Source organism: Aplidium turbinatum, chromosome 15 (assembly GCF_918807975.1).
Source record: "Aplidium turbinatum chromosome 15, kaAplTurb1.1, whole genome shotgun sequence".
Taxonomy (NCBI): Eukaryota; Metazoa; Chordata; class Ascidiacea; order Aplousobranchia; family Polyclinidae; genus Aplidium; species Aplidium turbinatum.
Genome location: NC_137486.1, coordinates 14,060,567 through 14,083,691, shown reverse-complemented (window position 1 = coordinate 14,083,691; position 23,125 = coordinate 14,060,567). Strand labels below are relative to the sequence as shown.

Genomic DNA, 23,125 nt, shown 5'->3' with positions numbered 1-23,125 from the left:
GCGACTTTTGGGGTGTGCGCTTGAGCAACGCATTCTAAGAACTGCTCTCCATTCAGCGGCATCTAATGGATAGAATAATCCCCCGGCAACAACACTTCAACAATCGGAAACTTCACTCCGTCAATCTCGGTAACCGGCCTTGCGTCAAAAGCCTCTACAAGTATGCGAAACTACCAGAAATAACCTATCAAGGCTTTATCAGTTCGAGGATAAAAATTAAAAACCAAATCAATTTCGCATACTTAGAGAGACTTTGAACCACTGGTGCACTGGCGCAGGCCCGATTGGCAGATTGAAGTTTCCGATTGTAGAAGTTCCGTCCATTGGGTAGCCTACCGCTGAACGAAGAACAGTCCTTCAAAATGCGTTGCTCAAGCGCAAACTCCGATTGTCGAACCAGTGCAGCTTGATCTTGGTTTCTTCGTGCAGAAAGTCAGGCGCTTAACCAACAAAGTTATCGGTTGTGTTCTGGAATCTTGTATGACGTAGTGAAAATAAGTCGCGCAATAATGTGATCACATTGTAAAATGATACATAAATGGAAAACGAGTAACTTAGTAGACTACTGTCGTAAAGCTAAAAGACTTTAGCTGCTGTAGAACAACAATAAAATAACCATAACATGCTGACTATTCACATTATGATTTGACCGAGTGTGGTTGCTGCTGAAACGACATAGGCCTATTGTGGTAGCGGTAGCCTAACAAGCGTCTCGTCAAATAAGGTGGAAACACTAAAGTATTGTAATTATTTGTAACCCATGTAGCCTATTACCAGTCAGTTTTATAATATCAGATTTACATTTTTCTAGACTTCTAGCTGAAGTTATCCTTAGCAAGTAAAATTGCTTTATACTATCTAAACTTTCCTTGCGTGTGCCAAGCAATAATTTGTGTAGGCTATATAAGTAGGGTTTTAAAATAACCTAGATGTTTTATTGTTCTATTCACTTATTTTTTTTAAAGCGTTATGACTAAGCTAAGTTATGACTTGGCAAATCTGACTCTGTGCTTGGATATTAAGCTTTTTTACGTGCTGAGCATATTAGATTTTCGTTTGGTTGCCAAGCTATTGGGCTACAGTGGCAAGTTGAAACATGGCCGTGTTATTTCTTTTTTTTAGGTTTGGTTAACTAAGCAGTTGCTTTCAATCAACAACTACGAATTCAACAAAATGTACCTGCCATACAGAAGGCGTAGCCGAGCTGTAATCTTTACCAAGACTTCCCAGACAACCGCTCTATCTGGTGCAGATCTTTACCAGGTCGGGTACGGATCTGACCAGATAAAGTGGCTTTCTGGATAGTATCTTGATCGATTGTAAATTTTTACTTTCGTACTGCGGTCTAGGCTACTAACCGAGCATTTTAGGAAAAAAATTATCGTGAATGCAGCAGTGTCAAGAAATAGCTATCCATTACACAAGCGCACAATTGAGTCTTCAACAGAATAAATTAGCCTATCAAGACGCACAAGCTGGATACCCTTGATTGGACTCGAACTGGCGCCATTCGTCGTTCAGACGCTCTCATAACTTAGCTTTGCCGACGGTGGAAGTCCAAAGAACCGTTTTTGTGAAGTTGCTAGGAATTCAATTGCACACATAGTGGCGGGTCAAGGGGAACGATTGCCCCCCTTAAACAAAAGAAAATAAGTTTGTTCTCGTTCAGATTAATGTAGACCTCCTGTACATCAACGTCTTTTGTTAAAATCGCCTTCCACCCCTCTAAGGCTACTAGCTGGATCCGCTCCAGTACACACTACACACATACAGGCAAAGAGGCAACACAGTGGGCTAGATGGCCGGTTGGCTATGAAAGCAAGTCATAGAAGCTGGTTGGTTTTATTTTGTCTAAGATACGTCGCATTGAACTGCACTAAAACATGTCACAAAAGCGAAAAAGAAGCGTACAATCATGATACAAGGACGTGAGCAAGATACTTTTCTTCGGCTCATTACTACCGATTTGCCTCTTTGTGCTCTGAAAACGCTACATTTGCAGCTAACCCTAATTCACTGTTTGCCAACATGCCTGGCTGAGACGATTGTGCGCGAGGAAAAGAATGTAGATTTTTCAAATGCTGAGAAAGTTCTACTTCAACAACACAATCGTGACCCGAAGTCGATGGAAATGGAGTATTTGGTAATGTAACGTCCCTTTCATGAAAATGATCTTCGTTGGAAAGGTCACTGAGTAAAAGGCTATTATTTGATTTCATATTCTTCTCAGAAAGGTTTTTGTCGTCTTTGCAAGGTTGTGAGGCACTTGGAGTTGATTTGTTATTGTTGTTTTCATTCAACGTTTGGTCACAAGCGCCATCTTCTTCATAGATATCAACATTGACTTCTACGCCATTCAGGAATTTTTTCCGCTTCAAATTGCAAGAACTGGAGGAAGAACCGCCGTTTGAAATTTGCTTGTCAAACATTAGCATGGCTCTATCCAAACTCGCATCGCTGTGTGATCTGTATCTGTCTTCACTTTCGTTGTATCTGTCCGCACTTCCACCGTTTGTCAATGGCGCAAATGATGGGCTAGAAAGAGAATAAAACAAAGCATCGTTTGCATACTGGTATATCAAAATTTGTTTCTTGCATTGACGATCTTTTCCTCAAAAACATGAAAAATATAATCGAAACTACAAAACAAGAAAGCATTTCTTCCCTAAAAAATATGTATTGAAGATTAAAAACATAAAATGTTAGCAAACTCTAACAAGCAAACTCAGATTATGACATTTCCTAAAAAGTAGGTTAAACTTTCAAGGATACTATGACCTTAAACATCTCTTAAAAAAGGCGACGATGTGTTTTGGGAAAACTTTATGCAAACTTCTCATAAGAACCTGCTCAAAAAAAAAAGCTCATTTAAAACAAAGCTATTAACGAAAATATCTATGGAGTGGCAAGACCTTTAAGAGTCTAACTTAATTTAAATGAAAGCCACAGTTTACTTTTGAGCATATTACAAATAGAAACAAGCCACCCTAAAATTCAACAATCAACTGTACATGTTGGATAAGCATATTTTTTTGCAGCTATTATTGAGCATTACTTTCGATTATTGTTATGTAACATATTTTCTATGCACTTCATGATAATGTTATTGTTTGCTTGTCCGTCGTATTGCTACCCTATATGATATAATAAATCGGTCTATTGCTACCCCTTATTTTACTACCACATTTCATAAAATAGAACAGTCATGAATGTTTTTCTGCAAATTCTAATCGCTTCTTTGCTAAGCTTGATGGGGTTATGATTTAACGAACATCTACAATATTGAATAAGAAGATGCAAACTAAGCTGAACTATCACAAAATGTATAAGGTGATAATCTGGTTTTATTTTATCGTTTCGTCAATCACACACGACTGACTTCTTCACGGGGCTACATCATGTAGTGACTACTTGTGTGGCATGGCTTAGCTTGCACCAGAAGAACTTATATTGTTATTTTACGAAATGCCTGGTGAACACTGAACTGCCTCATTCAATTTTCTGTAAACGTTATTAATAGCCAGGTTGTGATAATATTTTGTCCTTAAAGGTGAAACTGTAGATTCTAAAAGCAACTTACAAAGTGCAACAGCAAAAATTGAAATTTGACGCATCTTGGGGTTTGCCTCGTGCGAAGATAATGTTTTTGTGAAATATTTTTGTCAAAATTCTGCGGCAAACCTGCGTCTGAGCAATAGTATTAGACAAGTGAGTGCTCTTCATCAGGTTAATGGCAGAGAATAATCTGTTTTTTTTTTGCTTTTACTAATTATGAATCGTGTTATTTTTGTCAGTTATATGTTAAAAAGAAGCACTCGGTGACATTAAGATAATATCACAAAATCGTACCCTGACGAAATTGAAGTCCTTGAGAACAGGTTTCCTTGCAATTGCTTTGGCAGGGAAGGTCTTGCATTTCCTGGATATAAACTTCCCTCTGAACCCTGAAAATAAATTTCTTTAATTGCAGGTAGGTTGTAAATCAGCATGAAAATGCTTCGACTGGAACACAATTATTACTGTATAAAAATCGTATGGGGAAAATAGGGCAAAGCAGAACTCTCCTATAACTTTCGCTATATTCATGATACGCACTACTCACCAAGTCTAGTATTTTCACACATCATCTCATACATTTTTGTTTCTACATGACTAATTTTATAGCTCAATTTCAAAATAAAATGTTTGTTTCGCTTTGGTTTGGTTTTTGAATCTTTATCCTTGGACTGACAAAGCCTTGATAGGTTATTCCTGGTAGTTTCGCATTCTTGTAGAGGCTTTTGACGCAGGACCGGTTAATCGAGATTGGCAGAGTGAAGTTTCCGATTGTTGAAGTGTTGTTGCCAGGGAATTACTCCATTCACTAGGTGCCGCTAAATGGAGAGCAGTCCTGAATATGCGTTGCTCAAGCGCACACCTCGAGAGCCGAACCAGCGCCGCGTGATCTTGGGCCCGGTGCGTAACCACTCAGCTAACGTGGCAACTTTGCCCCACCATTTGAAGCAAAGCAAAACGTCTGTTCTTGGGTATGCGATGAACTTCGGTTGCTCGTTAAAAAGGGATTGTTTAATCTTCTTTTGTAATTGTTTAATTTATTATTAATGTTTTATTATTGTTTAATCTTAACTCGTAAGATGCAAAACATGGTGCTCCTTGAAAACACTTCAATTTCATCGCTAACTTTGATAGTTCAACTACTAGGTTAAAAAAAACTAATGCATATTTGAACATGTCTCCTTGTAGAGCAGTATGCTAACTGAAATTTATGCCTAACTCAGCACACTTTTGGCGCGGAAATACGTCACGTGATAATCTTAAACGTGATAGATAATTATTGGTAGCGGTATTTATATCAGTTCGTGAAAAATTCCAATATTCCGCTTTGCCCGCGTTCTGCTTTGCCCCACTTTTCCCCTAAGCTATTCTACATTGGGCTACCTTGTGAAATATTGTGTGTTCCTTGAAAAGTGCTGTCTGTTTATACTAATACAGTATAAAAAAGAACCAATTCTTATAGCTAGAAAAGACTTGATTGTCGTAATAAATCACATCTTTAAAATGTTAAGCTAAGACTGCCTTCTTGTTGCTGAGCATTTTAAATCAGATCTCAGTGCCTTGCTCCAAGTATGTTTGAAAAGTAACAAACTAAACAACGTGAAGAAAGGCGTTCTTCCCGGCTATCAGCACAAGGCTGATTACTCACTAGCACAGCGAGCTGCAGTGACGCTTCGCTAACCAGAACGGTGTAGCTTCCACGCCAACCATTGAGACCTCCAATTAAACGTTTAAGTTATTTTGGCAGCCGATTGTAGCATCGTTTAATTGGAGGTCTCAACTGGCTGGCGTGGAAGCTACACCGTTCTGGTTAGCGAAGCGTCACTGCAGCTCGCTGTGCTAGTGAGTAATCAGCCTTGTGCTGATAGCCGGGAAGAACGCCTTTCTTCACATTGACCTACCCCTGGCACCTGCTGGTTTTGTTGGCTCTTTCTTTCCACAAAGATAAGAGTTAAACTGACTGGTAAAGCGGCGGTCGATTACTCAAGTGGCAAGAATACGGTGCGATACTGATGAGCCCAGCCTCATGGGCGAAACACGTGTCTATCGCTGTCTATTCGATGCTACAATCGGCTGCCAAAATAACTTAAACTAAACAACTTTAATTTCCCAACGTTACAACATTTAGGTTTTTTTAAATTTTAAATACTATTTTGTAATATTTGTAAAAATTGTGTAATTTTTTCTCCTATGGAAATAATGCACGCTCTGATAGAGGTTAGTGTAGATTTGCTCCCAAAGAAGTATGATGTGAGAGAAAGAACGTTATATACCAATCAGATTCTGTAATAATAGGCTACAAAATAAGCTTACGTAACAGAAACATGCAATTTACAAATATGGAGAAACGCGTAAGTACGCTCATTGTTGAACAATTCAAAGAAAACATTGGATGAGACCATGAAAGATGACTTGACAAGAAGCAACTTGAAAATTGAAGATGCTAACGCTAGAGAAAAGTAGAAAAGTCATGGCCTACAACTGGTCGACTCTGATCTTTCAGGATGAAGAGCAGACTTCTTTGAAGCAACATGGAGTGAGCGAGAATGTGATCAGCCAGGAGCAGCAAAATACCAGCCATGTCATGTGGTCAATCAGTGACCATGATCAGCATAGACTTTCAGTCGAAAACGACTCACCATTCTCTTCATGTAATCTTCATGCTGTTGTTTCGCGCTGTCAGAAGGCATGTCGACTTCAATGTGATTGTGGAAGTCCGAATAATTCACCTGACAAAATTCGCGATGAGCAATTTGTAGTTTACGATATCGCTTGTTTCGGTTGGTTTTCAACTATCAATCAAATTTCTTCAACGTTGTTTCAACGTTTTGTTACAGCGAGCTGCATTATTCAACAACCAATTACTGCTGGTTGGTATTTTTAGCTTGTTTTTGATCGTTTTGATATTTAATATTTTGTCACTTCAATATCTTGTTGAAATATTTGATACCGGTATCAATTGAAAAATTTCAGCTACGCACATTTCAACAATTCGTATTTCCCAATGAAAGAAATACATCCATACCAGAACATTTACAATGGAACTGTTTAAAAAAGGCCTAATTACAAAAGATACGAAACACAGTTGGCCTTCATAAGGCCTGCCCTAAAAATAAAAACTTTAGTAGTTACGTCATAAAATCCTTTTTCCAGCATAAGAACTGGCCTGAAACGGTGACCCCACAATATCTCATCTTCGGTGTATGAGCTCCTGGCTTGGCATGTCATTCCTATAAAAATACAGATGGACAATAGACATTAACTTAAATTGTAACCCTGCTGGAAATAAAATTGTTTCGTTTTGACATTGACTCCCCTGGTTTGGAGGTAAGTTTCTTAGTAAGGAATATAGTTTCGTTTCGACAAGTAGCAATTTTATTTCGTACTGCAAACATCAAAAGCATCGTAAAAATTCAGAAAACATCGTAAAATTCAAGTTATTGGCCTTGGGCCATGTTATTCGAAGATAGGGATCGGAATTGATTCGTCAACCAAGAAGTGAAACATAAAACTGTAGAATTGCAACCTAATGTACTGTATAGGTATCGGAACCGTTAAGATGATTTGGGCCCGGTACCAACGAAATTCTCAGGCCTGAAATCAAACGAAAAAGGCATTATATACAAAAAATACTCGGTGGCTTCTTCAAGTTGCCGGGCCCAAAGATTACGGCCCCTAAAATTATCCCACCTCAGGGTTCAAAAGTACCTCTGGACTCCCCTGTCAACGCTATTGAAGGTAATATGACGGTACAACCAGATAGTTGAAGTCAACCAAAACTAAATCAAACAAAAAGTTCGAATCAACTACCTGTTGCTTCAACCATTCCTTCAAGAATGACAACAATTTCGTACTCGTCAGTTTTCAAATCCTCAGCAGACATGTCCCAAAAAGGTGATCTTTCGTCAATGATGTGTGATATAATCAACGGTGTTACCTGCAGTTACAAATATCAAAATGAAACAGAGTTTCATTAGTTTTCTTCTTGTTTGTTTTTCACAATGAGGATTTCAATACAAATTAATATCAAGTTTTTATAGGTCATAGTCACCTTTTCAAAAAAGAGCTTTACCCTATGCGCAGAATCGTATTTGAGCGTTTATTTTTTTCTGTAACCTACGAGTATCTTAGCTCTGTGCCTGGCGGAGTGTATATACGTATGCTTGAAAAAACGAAAAAACACAGGAAAACACGTTTGCCAAAAATAAGCATTCACTGAATGCAGATATTACACATCAACCAGGAAATGAGCCAAAACATTATTTCCTTATGGACATAATTTCTAAAAAAGATTTTTTAAATTTTTATGTTTTTGAACTAAATTTCACGTCATGAGACCTGCTTAAGTGCTTACGCCATTAGAACTATTAATGTTGTCTAATCATCCAAATATTGTTAGCTAATTAATTTTAGAAATGATGACATGAAAACTCCACTATTCCGATTATAATCCGCCAAACTCAAAAATGCTATTTTTGGTGAGGTTTTATGTATTACTTTTGCATACAGTAACATATTGAACAATGCAATTCCATTTCAAATTGCAGAAAAAAAATTTAGATTTATTATGTGTTGTATTATGTCTAACCGTCTTTGCGTTGTGCAGATTACAAGATCATAAGCTAAGTTTAGTGTAGAGGAGGAGAGATATTTTACGACTGCCATTAAACCACTAGCTGTACCCACGGACTTCTTATGACCCTCTTTTCAGCTTGCAGACCCCAAAACTTTCAAAGGTAACCTTAAAAATAATTTTTTTTACAAAATTACTCAAATAATTAATTTTACTACTTCCCTTTTGGCAGTTTTTTTTTCAAATCGATATATTATACAGACCATCTTAACTAAGAGCATGTGAAGACCACCTGCACCAGAAAAGCTCTACTACGAGCTTATACTTTTATCTGAAGAGTTTAACTGAAGCTTCAATGCAGTCAATCAAATAGTGAAAAATCGATGCAGAAGTGAAGCCAAGCGATGATTAAAACGGTTTTTTTAGACAACATATTTTTACGTTTTTTTTGTTGTTTCTACTTTTTTCGTTTTTTATACTATTTCCAGCATTTAAATGTTAGACTGAATTATTTTCGTTTTTTTTTTGACAAAATATTATTTAAAAAAAAAAACGAGCACAAAAAAGATTCACATCCCTGATGAAGCCGCACTTTAAACTTGAAACAACCAAAACGATTTATCACATTAAAAGTAAAATATTTTAGCTGTTCTTTTTTTTTTCTTTAATCAGTGCTGCGTAGACAATGTCTCCAAGGTAAATTTTTTCAAGCTGTTGGGAGCTTGGAATGATTCATCATTCCTATTTTTAAATAAAACTTTTCTGGATTTTGCTAGCGCAAAGGGCACCATGCACAGATTTTCTGGATTTTGTTAGCGCAAAGGGCACCATGCACAGATATTAATAATTCATCAAAAAATACTTGATTGACTATAAGTGCCCTAAAACAAAAGACGGGAATGTTCGTTATCATAATAATCCATCTTCTGTAGGCCTATACACGATAACATCTCTAGCCTACTCGCTGCCTACCGCAAAACATAAGTATATATTTTGTTACCGTCAAACAAGCCTTCGCTTTTTAGTTTGGCACAAAATGCCAGTTTTTCAAGCTTCCATTCTGAGAATAATATTATAACACGCTTATGAAGAGTCCCAAGAATGCCCCAAATATGCCCCAAGAAATTTGTTGTTTGTTTTGGGTTATTTTTCAAGAGATGTCAAGATTAATCTGTTTGATTTAAAGTAGCCTACAGTATTTTCAATAGTTTCATTTGCAAAAAAAACATCATGAAGAAAAAAATGTACCGCAAGTATAGTGCCCATTCTAAAAAATCTACCATTAATTTTTTGGCAAAATAAAAATAAAGTTAAATTTCTAACTACGTATCGTCCTTGTTGCTTTGCCAATTTTACAAATTGGCCGCCACACAAAATACTTCAAGACATAGTGGGTGCCATAGTAAGTTGAATACTTACCAGGAACAGGCGATCAGAACCGTTAGTGTAGCCGACGTTTAAGTCCGTCTGATCCAACGCCATAAACTCCCCTTCATGGGTCAATCTGGACTTGATCAGCTTTGCCCGAATTTGTGCTTCGACGATGTGAGAGTTTCGCAAATCCCCGACTCTTCGCAAGAGATAAAACGTTTTAGGATAATTTTAAACAGTCTATAAACCAACACAAGGAATCCGTGACATTTCCATGTTCGGCTATATTTAACATATAACTTTCCAGTCTGTCAAAGTTTATCAAAATGACTTGATACATGTATACAGCAATATACTGTGCAGGAATTTCTAGTAATTGCTACATTTCAAAAGCTTTATTCTGATATTGGTAAATTTTGTAAACTCGCAAACCTGATACGTAAATATAGCCCGCCAAAAGCGATTCCAATATTTTGCAATAAACACAATTAAACATCTGGCGCAATATCCATCTTTAATGAAATCCCTGCTATATTAGATTTAGATCATGTCAATAAAACGAAGAAAAGAGTCTTGCTATTGTAAAGGCAGTTTTATATATAGCTCTGCAGATTTTTATTTTTTTACCTTGCAACTACACCACTCATCTCTCAGGGTTTTAGCATTTCAAAGCAATTGTAAGGTAAAGTAATGGTGAAGTTATTAGTGAAATGACTCCCAATAGGCTAAGAATGATTATTGTACATGGTGCGAGTCCTCTCACTACAAAAAAACATCTTGACAATATCGCATGGAGATATTTTTCATTGAGCTTTCGAATGTTGAGAAAGTGTGTGTTATAGTCGTCATTTCATTTACGTTGAATATATGTAACTCGTGACCAGCGTCACTACATAATCACAGTTCAGCGTTTTCTGGTACAGACGTTGGAATTGATTACCACCGCACTGCGCGTGTAATCAATTGAGCGTTCTGTACCACGTTCCTCAGTTGATTGTTTTGCGTTTCTTTCTTACTATATATTGCGTTGATTTTATACAGTGAATCAGTAAGTAACAAGAGGTAAATGGTTTTCTCACTTGGTTGGCTATCGCTACAATTATTATTGTTTATTTTATATTAAACGTCTGGAAATACAACAGACATTTAACTGGCGTCGCCGGCAGGATCTTTACAGAATTTCTACAGGATTTTAGAAACATGGAGAAACTGATCGAAGTCCTGCAACAACAAATTGCCAACCAAGAACGCCAAACAAAGGAGCAAATTGCCAGACAAGAAGAACGTCACCGAGAACAAGAACAACGTCACCAAGATCAGACGAAACTACTCATGGAGCAACTACGAGAAATGCGAGCCCAAACTTCAAGACCACAACCAACAACAATACAACAGCAGGTATCTTTACCTAAGTTCGTAACGTTCGATGCCACCATTGAATTGTGGGCAGACTATTGGAAGAGGTTTAACACCTTTGTAGCAGCACATTCAGTCGCACAAGACAAAATGCCGCAGGTTTTTCTCACCAATCAATCACCTACAATCTACAAAATGTTAACAAATTTGGCTGCGCAGGAAACAAACCCAAAAGAAGTCAACGATCTCACCATGATGGAAATTACAAATTACATGGCTCAACAATTCGACCCAAAACGCTTCATCGTGAGGGAGCGATTCCGTTTCTGGAGCGAAATGAAGCGCAAGCCTGGGGAAACAGCTCAAGAACTAGCCGTCCGCATACGCCAGGCAGCTGCCACCTGTGACTTCTCGTCCATTTCAAATCCATTGGACCAAGCTTTACGTACTCGTTTTATTTGTTCAATAGGTAACGAGGCGGTGCTTAAGGCGTTATTCAAAATCAGAGCTGATGAACTTACTTTCAAACGTGCGGTGGAGGTTGCATCAGAAACCGAAGAGGCAGCCAAGGTGGCCAAAGAAACTGTTTACGGCACTCCACCAGCACCAGTTGCGAAAGTAAGGACCATCAGCAAACCTCCAAAAACTAGGCAACTTACAGGTACTTTCTTTTCTTCTAAAAATAAAGAATGCTATCGTTGTGGTAATTCCAACCACAACGCCAATGACTGTAGGTTTAAGAAAGCCACTTGCCATTTCTGCAATATTACGGGACACTTACAGAGTGTTTGTCGAAAGAAAGCTAGACAGTTCAAACCTTCTAAGGTAAATTGTATCGAGGAAATTAACATGCTTTCTAGTTCTTGCAGAAAACCTCGAAATTCAAAGTTGGAAGTACCGATCTCCATTAATTCGGTAACCACACACTTAGAACTGGACACTGCTACAAATGGAAATTTCCTTTCCAACGACGTCTGGACTCGGGTAGGCGCACCTCAATTGCAAGCACCAGTGTCGCAGTTCCAATCTGCTACCAAGCATCTAGTACCAATCACGGGTTCTTTCACGGCCCAGGTAACTTGTCCTTCCACGGGAAGGTCAGAAAATATTCCTTTTGTAGTCACGACAGTCAAAGGACTGAACTTGCTAGGTCGTGATGCAATCTCGTCTTTAGGAATTTCTATCGATAAATTCCTTCTGTCTAACTGTTCTACTTTACAGAGCATCCAGTCATGCGACAAGCCTGATAAGAGTCTGGAGAAGGCATGCTCCCTCTTATGTGACGAGTTCAAAGATGTTTTTAAGCCTGAACTCGGGTGCTTACGAGATTATGAACTAGACATAGATTTTAAGTCTGATGCTAAACCTGTTTTTCTAAAACCTAGGCCTGTACCTTTCGCGCTAAAGGAGGACTTAGCACAAGCCTATGATTCGGGCATTGCACGTGGTGTATGGACACCAGTTCAGTTTTGCGATTGGGGCACACCGGTTGTTCCAGTCCGTAAACCTTCAAACTCTTCAGGAGCGAAGGCCAAGTTACGCATTTGTGGCGATTATTCAGTCACGGTGAACCCTTCCCTGGAGACCCATCGTCACCCGTTACCCTTACCAGAAGACTTAATGCAAAAGTTGGGTGGTGGGTACGGTTTCAGCAAGATAGACTTGGCTGATGCCTACAATCAGATTCGACTTGGTCCTGACAGTCGAAAACGACTCGCATTAAGCACTCACCGTGGCGTACTTTTACAAAATGTTTTACCTTTTGGCATATCTTCTGCTCCAGGTTATTTTCAGAAGATCATGGACGACCTTACAGCCGACCTTCCAGGGGTTGCAGTCTACCTAGACGACATTCTTGTCAGTGGCACTACTGCTGAGGAGCATCTCCAGAATCTTAGACGGCTCCTCGATCGACTTCACTCAAAAGGCCTGAGGTGTAGGAAAGACAAGTGTAAGTTTGCACAACCTCAGGTAGAGTATCTCGGACACATTTTGTCCAGGCAGGGCATCTCCAAAGGTCCCAAGGTAAACGCCGTACTGGAGATGTCTGCCCCCACTGACGTATCTTCTCTTCGTTCGTTTTTAGGTTCCTTACAATTTTATTCGAAGTTTCTACCGTTGAACGCTTCCACTGTAGCAGAACCACTATACCATCTCACGAAAAAGGACATTCCTTGGAGATGGGGAAAACAAGAGGAAAACTCTTTTACTCAGCTGAAGCATCATCTATCTACTGATGAGGTTCTTACACATTTCAATGCTTCACTTCCGGTAGGTATCGCATGTGATGCTTCTAGTGTGGGCATCGGTGCTACTTTGTTTCACCGTTACCCAGATGGCACAGAACGGCCTATAGCAAACGTTTCAAAGATATTAACAGCTTCGCAGAGAAACTATAGTCAAATTCAGAAAGAGGCTTTGTCGATAATTTTTGCGCTAAAGAAATTCTATCAATATCTTTTTGGTAGATCATTCATTTTGGTCACAGATCATAAACCATTGCTTAGTCTTTTTGGCCCGACCAAATCGACACATTCTTTGGCAGCAAATCGTTTGGCTCGTTGGGCACTCTTTTTATCGCAATTTACCTACACTATTGAGTACAGGAAGACGAAGGATCATCAAAACGCTGATGCTTTGAGTCGCTTACCAGCAGGAGGGGATAAAGTCTTCGATGAAGAGGAAAGTGCGGATGACATTGATATCGTCTGCGCTATCGATGCTTTGGATTTGCAGGTCCAGACCCCAAATGCTGCCTCACTACGTAAAGAATCTTCTAAAGATCCTATCATTTCCACGGTAATGCGTTTCATTCATGAAGGATGGCCGGCCAAGTCTTCTCCACAAGACCCGGTCGAACCGTTCGGTAAGTACGCAGACTCTCTTTCTACTTGTTACGGATGTCTACTTTACGGTTCCAGAGTGGTCACCCCTTCCAAACTTCGTCCTTCCGTCCTTCAGTTGCTTCACGAAAGACATTTCGGCATTGAGAGAATGAAGCAGTTGGCAAGGACGTCCGTCTACTGGCCAAACATCAATCGAGACATAGCGGAACTTTGTCACAAGTGCAGTACCTGTGGCGAATATCAACCGCAATCTAAAACCCAAGTCCAATCATGGACGGTTCCAGAAGCACCGTGGAGTCGCTTGCACATGGATCATGCGGTAGAAATCATGGGTTACCATTGGTTACTCAGCATTGATGCTTTTTCTAAATACCCATGTATTCATGCTACTACTTCCTTATCGTCAACAGCTACTATCAACCTGCTAGAAGAAGATTTTGCTCATTTCGGCTATCCCCATACTATAGTTACCGATAATGCTACTACTTTTAAATCCACAGAATTCCAAACTTTCTGTAAGGAGAGGGGTATGGTACACATCACGGGTGCCCCTTACCATCCGGAAACCAATGGAGCGGCGGAGCGCCTCGTACGTACGTTCAAGCAAGCACTTCGCAAATCTTCCCTGCCTCCGAAACAAGCCGTCTTGGAATTCCTACAGCAGTATCGACGCACGCCCACTCCGAGTGGCTACTCTCCAAGCCAATTACTCAACAATCGTCAGATTCGAACCAAGATCGACACGCTTCTCCCCACATCGTCTCAAGTGGTACCCCGACAAAAACCTCACAACACGAACGCCTCCGAAGGTACAAAACGACATTTCAAACCGGGAGATCCCTGTTACGCGCTATCATTCACTCCACGACGGAGCCAGGATCCTCGTTGGGTTCCAGCCGAGGTGATTAAGCGACAGGGTAACCGAATCTTCCTGGTACGTCTGCTGCCACATGGTCCGACGTGGAGGCGCCATATGGACCAACTGCAACCTCGCTATGCATCATCGGAGGACCAGGAGCCAGGAGAAACTCCTGCACCAACAGTCGACTCCTCCGCTGTCTCCACCTCAGCTCGAACGGATTCGGACGACACACCGACTGTACCGGAATTCGGGCCACACAACCCACGAAGGTCGAGCCGTCGCCGCAGACCTCCGGCCCGTTTCGGACTTTGAGAGTTATTGTTTAATTCGGTGTCTTGTTCATATTTTTCTTTGTGTATAAAAATTATCGGGGAGGTGTTATAGTCGTCATTTCATTTACGTTGAATATATGTAACTCGTGACCAGCGTCACTACATAATCACAGTTCAGCGTTTTCTGGTACAGACGTTGGAATTGATTACCACCGCACTGCGCGTGTAATCAATTGAGCGTTCTGTACCACGTTCCTCAGTTGATTGTTTTGCGTTTCTTTCTTACTATATATTGCGTTGATTTTATACAGTGAATCAGTAAGTAACAAGAGGTAAATGGTTTTCTCACTTGGTTGGCTATCGCTACAATTATTATTGTTTATTTTATATTAAACGTCTGGAAATACAACAGTGTGATAAAGCAAACACTTTGTACTCTGAAACGTTGACATTTTATCTAGCAGTGTTTTCAAAATGGAAACAGAATACTGTTTCTTTTCGAATCTGGCAAATGACCTGAACATTAAGCAAAGCTTTCCATCGCGTGATGAGATCACAGCCTTTTCACTAAACACCAGAGTTGCAGTTCTTTTGTTCGGTTGAGATATCTTTACGAACATACATCCAACCTGAAAAATAAACATTACAATTATTAAATAGCGGGAATATTCACGCGCAAATAATTATATAAACCTTGTCGGATGCTTCGTGTCGGCAGTTCTGTGCACTCTTAAAATATGTAGCAAATTTACTCGTTAAAATGAATCAGTTGACCACTGCAAGCAATTTTCCTAAACTGTGTTTTAAGTCCAAAAAATGTTGGTTCTAACAGTGTTAAAAGCATTATTTGTTTTTGGACGGGCAAGATAGATTTGGGGTGGGGGCGATTCCTCTCAAACAATCGTGGTCACGTCCACGTTGATGGACGCAGGCTCCGTCACCGATTTTTTGTAGCGGTTCAAAGTTACTGCGGTTTAAGTACAGGAATCTTCTTCTTGTTCAGTACAAGAGTGATGACGAAACAGTGCCTATATTATGAGTTACGTTGCTTGTTGCACGCGTAACGTTGAGAATAGACCATTGACTCTTGAGCTTGCATTTGTTTAGTTACGAAGACAGCTGGTGTTTAAATACAGATAAATATATAAAAATCGTTAAATCCCATGTGGTCCGTAAAAATAAAACTTTGTGCAAAAGTTTCTGCTGCGATTTAAAGTTACCGCCAAACTACACATGGTAGAAGTAACCAGGGCTGTGGAGTTGGAGTCGTGAAGTCGGAAAGATTTAGGTGTGTCCGGAGTCAGAGTTGTTAAAAAAAAGGCCGAGGCCGATTCCCGCTTGATACAAAACGATAAACAAAAAAATTTATTTGCAATATTTTTTTCAAAGCACTGTTTCTTGTTCTCTGCATTGCGTTCTAAAACTTTACTATAGAAAATAGAACTCTTTGCTTTTGTAAGTGTTTTGTGAAAGTCGCCGTTTCAGATTCTGCAAAATTAAAATAAAAAAAATAAAAAAAACAAAAATTTAGCAAAATCTGGCAACACTGAAGCCGAGGTCGGAGAACATAAACACTGTACCCCAAACACTTAACCATACGCTGCTATAACTGGTACAACGGTTGTACCGAAGTAATATTTATGTTCCCAGAGCTACAATAATTAACAAAACTGATCAAAAAATCAATAAAACAATCAAAAATTGGCCTTTAATTTGTTTTTATATCATAGCAAACGCTTAGCCTACACTACAGTCAATCTTTTCGGTTCTTCTTTCAACCTTAGTTAGGAGGTTTTCAGATGGATACAGAATTGAAGGGCTCAAAAATTAAGCTTCTCAGGCTAAACGTGATTAAATCATCCTCAGTTGATCTTAAGGCTCCAAGCAAGATAATTAGGAAGATTGGAATAAATGTAATCATTAAGCCAATCTTTTTCATAACAGATAGCTCAGTCATCCCGATAGCTCAGTTGGTTAGCGCGTGACTTCTGGAACGAAAAATCTTCAAGATCAAGCGACGCTGGTTCGACTCTCGGGGTGTGCGCTTGAGCAACGCACGTTAAGGACTGCTCTCCATTCAGCGACATCTAAGGGATGGAATAGTTCCACGCAGCAAGACTTCAACAATCGGAAACTGCACTCTGTCAATCTCGGTGACCGGGCCTGCGTCAGTAATTCAAAGCCTCTACAACAGTGGTTCTTAACCTTTACTAACCTGTCGAACCCTTACGCTAATCTGCAAGCTTTCGTTGAACCCCAAATTTTTCCTGAATCACAAAAACAAAAATCTACCACATTTAATAGTAATACATTACTGCATCAATGAGACTTATGTTGTTGTTTTTCTGTGACCAATAGGCCATATACTGCCTACGAATGGCATGAGAACTTCAAGGGCAACTTTTGTAGCCTAATAAGAAGATAACTCTCCACCGTTTGAAGATTTGTTGTGTTGAAGTTTCTTAGCATTTCGCTTTCTTGAAGCTCAATAATGTCATCCAAGTATGGACTGTTTATATCTGCTGTCGTTGAAAAAATTTCAAAGCAGAACAAAATTTCCTTAAACTAAGGAAATTTCCTTAGTGAGAGCCCTGCTTCTACCGTTCCATCCAAAAAGCAAACGTGAGGAAATTCATGTTTTGAGAAAATAAAGTTTTTCTTACCGTTTGTTTTAACAATGTAACGTAAACATTTTTTTTTTGCATTCTGTGTTACATGAAGATGGCATCATTTAATCACGCGTCAAACACACAGATGTTTATTTACCGTCATGTAAACCGCAATCAAGTTTCAGCTGGACAATATTTTCCAAAAATATTTCCTGATATGCCATTCAGTAGGCCGTGTGTTAATGTTTCAGAGGACGTTGCATATGTCGGCTGCATAGTGTGGTGAGTGGTGAGAACACTGGAACGGCAATCGAAAGGGCGCCGGTTCGACACCGCTCAAGAGCATGCGGCTGTGTTTGTGGCAGGACACTTAAAGGCATGCCTGAAGGTGGACACAAAGATTGGCTTCCTTGCCTTCCCGTTCACTTAATCTAAATCTTCAACCACCAGGTGTAAGCCTGGATACGACAAGCAAACAAGAGGACGTTCGCGCCGAACCCCTGAAACAGCTTCGTCGAACCCCTGAAACAGCTTCGTCGAACCCCTGAAACAGCTTCGTCGAACCCCTGAAACAGCTTCGTCGAACCCCAGGGGTTCGATCGAACCCTGGTTAAGAACCACTGCTCTACAAGTACGTTATTATTATTTATTTATTATTCATTTGTACGTTATTATCTTCTACTTTGCTATTGCTCACTGTAAGGTCAAACCGTGAAAAATACATGTGAGAAAATATAGTTGTTTTCACCCTGCCGGTTTAACAGTTCAATTAAAAGAACTCAAGCAACAGAAGTTCAACAAAAACTTACCATAAACGAGTCAACCACTGAACCAACGATGCTCTGAATGACGATGAGTATCATACCAAATGCGCACTTGTCAGTGACTGCCCGAGTGCCATATCCGATCGTAACCTGCGTAAAAAATATTGTTCAGCTGACTATGATTGGAACTTAGTTACACAACGTTCATATTTTATTGGAAGTGAAATGAATGAATTTTGAACAGAAATCCATGCAAATAAAAAAGCACAATAATTCATTGAATATAATACACTGATTGATCTAGATCAGGAGTGCCCAAAGTGAGGCTCGCGGGAACAATATCTTCGGCTCCCGTCTGGGTTCGTAACTTACTCACGTAAGTCACATCGCTTAATAGTTGTGGACAAATTTTCCAGTCTTTTATGAATGTTTGTAGTTGAAGCGATATGAATTTCAAAATTTGTGGCCCAATACAGTGTTATATTATAAAGGTCTTGTTTTAGCCTACAAAACCAACAAGTTCAAATAAAACAGACAAGCCTACTATACGCGCTTGCCTTTTTTATCAGTCGGTGACCTATTGACCTAATGCAGTAGGCTATACGTAGACCAGTGTTTCTCAACCTTTTTGTCTTGGTGGACCCTTTTGGTGCCTTCAAAGCGGTCGCGGACCCCTAAAAATTTCTGTTTGAAATTTTGGTATATCGCGTCTGGCGCCTCATTGTGGAATCATATGCTACATAAGTTTCGAAGCAACACACTAAGAGGAATTTGCTAAATTCGCAACGCACTTGACGATTGATGAGATTGACGAAGTTATGTTATGAGCTATATGTTGGCACACAGGATCAAACATCAGTAATCTATATGTTGATTTGACGTTCTTCTATAAATTTTATCAAAAGTTAATAGAAATTTTGCGACCGTTAGAAAAAACTTCTCCCTTTTTTCATTTGTAATCAATAGGCTATTAATTCGTTATTATCACAGTCATTGCAAAACTGTGAATGGTGATAGACTGCTGACTAACGCTTGCATTTCAAAGTTAATCATTGATCAACAATCCGCTGTCTCAAAAAAAGTTAAACATAGCCTTATTGAAAGGTTTAAGTCATTTATATGATATTTTTTTTAGTTAAGAAACCAAACCTTTGTGCAATGTCCTTTGCAATTTCAAACAAAGTACCAATGCGTTGCGACTTAAAGTTTGAGAATCATTGTAGGCTAATACATAAACAAAGCATAAACAATTTTTAAATCTTGTAATTTATCAATCATGCTGAAAACTCGGAAACTTTCACGGACCCCCTGAAGTCGCTTCACGGACCCCTTGGGATTCGCGGACTCTCGGTTCTTCTTCTTTCGTTTGAGACTAGATCAAATTTCAGGGCAGGTGGTGGAGAGCCAGGTGAGTGTAGCTTCGTCTAGCGTTGCTATACCATGCGTTCCATTTGGTGCCTTGTAGATGGGACATTCGAGAACGACATGGTCAGCAGTTTGTTCCTCCGCGCCGCATTCGCAGGCCGATGAGGGAGCCAGACCCCACTTGTGCATGTTGGAATGGAAGCGACCGACTCCGGTTCGGATTCTGTTGAGCTTGACCCAAGTCGGCCGAGGAAGGTCCATACCAGGGGGGCGCGCCACCGGGTGGGGCATAAAACCATGTAGTTTGGTGTCGGTGGCGCACCATGCTGCATTCCAAGTGTCTTCCATGAAGTGTGCTGCGCTGATGGCACGATCGCTGAATGGTTGTAGTAATTCAACAGCAGCTGGCACAAAGGGGTGTCTTGACTTTAGTTGCCGGGGAGATTCCTGAGGTGGGATGTTGAGTTTTGCATGGAGCAAGTGGTCAGGATCCCCCGCCCGGCGAGCCAGGTGTATAATGGCTCCCTTTCGGCGAAGCTCAGCAGGTTGGATGCCTGCAAGGATTGGTAAATACTCTGTTGGAGTTGGGCGCAGGCATCCAGTCACAATTCGCAATGCGTCGTTGATTGGGCTGTCGATGAGGCGGGTGTGGGCACTGCGGCACCAGGCAGGGGTGCAGCATTCAGCAGTGGAGTGAACCAAAGCCAGGGTTGCAGTGCGCAAGGTGTCAGCACCTGCGCCCCAAGTTGTGCCTGCCAAACGTCTCAGCAGGGCGACGCGAGATGTCAGCTTTTTGCGTAGTGACTGTAAATGGTGACGGTATGTGAGTGACCTGTCAAGTGTAACCCCAAGGTATGTTGGTTCTGGGCAGGGCGGCAGAATTTTGCCGTTAACGGTCACTTTCAGATCACGTTTTGCCTCCCTGTTGTTGAGATGGAAGGCTGCCGTCACAGTTTTACTTTCGCTGAGCTTCAGTTTCCATTGATGGAGGTATCCAGATATGGTCGTCATGTCTTGGCTCAACGTCGCCCGTAATGATCGCCAGTCCCTCGCAGCGCGCAAGATGGCCAAGCCATCAGCACACGCATATCCGTGAGATGCCGCCGATGGCAGGCCATGCGCACAGACGCCGAAAAGGAGGGGAGCCAATACCGATCCCCGCGGGACACCGCCCCCGAGTCGCCGCAGTCCACCCGGCCCTCCGCTTCCGGTGGTAAGGGTAAAACTCCTGTTGTGGATGAGTTCCATGATCATTTTGACCATGTGCCTGCCAGGGAGTAGGCGGAGCAGCCTGTAGAGTAGGCCACGGTGCCAAACAGTGTCATAGGCTGCTGTTAGGTCGATAAAAACAGCCCCCGCCCTCCTCTTTGCCGAGAAACTCTCCTCAATATCCTGAGTTAGTAGTGTGACTTGGTCTACAGTTGACCTCCCGTGTCGGAATCCAGCTTGTTCGCTGGGAAGCAGTGGGTCAATTATTGGTTCGACACGGGCGTAGATCAGTCTCTCAAGGATCTTGAAAGGGATGCAGAGCAAGGAGATGGGGCGATAGCTCTTTGCATCGTCTAGTGGTTTGTTTGGCTTAGGGATCGCGACGACCAGAGATCTTCTCCATACTTTAGGAATCTTGAGGCGGCGCAGGCAGGACGACAGGAAATCGCATAACCAGGACTTTAGAATATAACCAGCGTGGATGATAAGCTCTGGACATATCCTATCTGGACCAGGGGCCTTACCAGGTTTTAGGTGCTTGAGGGCAGCATTGAATTCGCTCCGTGAGAAGGAGCTAGAAATGCTCTCCTGGTCAGGTGTGTTGATCTTCCAAAGCTTTGTCACTTCTTTGGTAACAAACCGATCGGAGGTACGATCACACGGCTTATATATCCCATTTTTTATTACCTGTGATGCGATCCTATTAGCAGGAATGGGACATTGTCGGGGTGATTGTCTTGATCGTCCCGTAAGGTTATTGAGTGTGCTCCACGCTGTACGGCTTGAGTGCGAGAGATCGATAGATTGGATGGTCTCCGTCCAGCGTTCTTTTCCTTTTGCATCGAGTCTCTCCAGAAGAGCCTCGGTTGAGAACCACTGATGTAGACTAATCATATATCTTTTTCAAGAACTTTCCCTTGCCATCATTTTTCCTTACTCAAGATTTACCAACTACTGTCTACGCAAAATACGCATATGCGGATGACTTGGCAATTCTCCACTCCACAAAGTCGTGGTAAACTTGGAAAACGCCTTGAGCCAGGACATAAAAACCCTATCAGCTAATTCCAGAAATGGCGACTGAAACTTAGCGAAACCAAAACTGTGGCAGCAGCTTTCTATTTACATAACCGGGAAGCTGATCTTGTGCTACATGTCCAAAATAATGGAAAATCGCTGTCCTTTCGCCCCGAACCAAAGTATCTTGGGGTGACATTAGACAGATCGCTCACACACTGCTGTCACCATTTGGTATCACTGCGTAAGAAAGTCTCATCGCGCGCTGCGCTACTCAACCGCATGGCAAGCTCCAGATGGAGAGTGAGAGCTGACACTTTGCGTATAGCAGCCTTAGCCCTTATATACTCCTCAGCAGAGTACTGTGCAGTTGTTTGGTGCTGCAGTGCTCATTGCCACAACATCGACACTGCCATAAACAGCGCCCTGCGCACAGTGACGGATGCCTGCGTTCCACACCATTGGACAATCTCCCCATTCTTGCTGGCATCCAACCTTCTGAGCTTCGTCGTGAAGAAGCCACTATGTCCTTCGGTCGACGTGCATTGGAGTCCAACCATCTTCTCCACCACAAGGTCTCTGTTCCTTCAAACGAGCGCATCCGTCGACTGGAATCAAGCACCCATTCGTGCCAGCCGCTTAACTTCTGATCAACGAAGCTGATGAACAAGACATCTCTGTGGCTAATTGGGCGGACCACACATAGAATTCTGAATGGAAGTCAAGTACCACCACACCCCGTTCGTTTATCCTCGACCCCGACACACGCCCCATCGGACACATTGCAAAGAAAAGCGTGGGTGTGTCTCAACCGCCTTCGCACGGGCGTCGGACTTTTCTGCTTAACCACGCACCAATAGGGAATGGCCTCTTCCTCCTCCTGTGAATGTGGTACTGAGGAACAGACCACAGACCACATCATCAACGACTGTATCATCTTCAAGCCACCTAACAAAGGAAGGTCTGCACATCTTGGATGATGAAACCACAGACTGGCTGCTCTCTAGTAGCCTTCCAGTGTAGTCAGGAAACATGGTGAATCTGAGGTGGTAAAAAGATAACCCTCGGCCCCAGAGGCTCACACGACGAAGGAGAAGATTTTCGAAAATTTCCGAATTTTTTGCCAAATTTTAAGGACAAAAATAGGTGAAAAATGTAATGTGGCCTGCCAAGAATCATGACTAGCGAAATGCGATCCGTGACTACGAAATTTTAGGCACCCTGATGTAAATGCTAGATTACTGCAAAAAGATAAATATTTACCTTGAATAGTGAATAACCATGTTTTGCCCAAGCCTTTATTTCCTCACTCACCAAAAAAACTAT

General features: G+C 41.2%; 1 protein-coding gene across 2 annotated transcripts in view; it reads right to left on the bottom strand.

Annotated features, from left to right (window-relative positions):
• Window positions 1-1,692: 1,692 nt before the first annotated feature.
• Window positions 1,693-23,125, bottom strand: part of LOC145784195 (G protein-activated inward rectifier potassium channel 3-like) — a 41,613-nt gene continuing 20,180 nt past the window's right edge. The window contains exons 6-13 of one of the 2 annotated variants that reach the window (XM_082595967.1): window positions 18,254-18,358; window positions 15,352-15,464; window positions 9,548-9,698; window positions 7,366-7,492; window positions 6,688-6,785; window positions 6,195-6,284; window positions 3,850-3,944; window positions 1,693-2,535 (exon numbers count right to left, since the gene is read on the bottom strand). In XM_082595967.1, the coding sequence (XP_082452093.1) occupies window positions 1,959-2,535; window positions 3,850-3,944; window positions 6,195-6,284; window positions 6,688-6,785; window positions 7,366-7,492; window positions 9,548-9,698; window positions 15,352-15,464; window positions 18,254-18,358 (1,356 nt within the window). In that variant the 3' untranslated portion in view covers window positions 1,693-1,958. The remainder of the gene's footprint in view (window positions 2,536-3,849; window positions 3,945-6,194; window positions 6,285-6,687; window positions 6,786-7,365; window positions 7,493-9,547; window positions 9,699-15,351; window positions 15,465-18,253; window positions 18,359-23,125) is intronic. The other variant, XM_082595968.1, reaches the window with a different exon arrangement.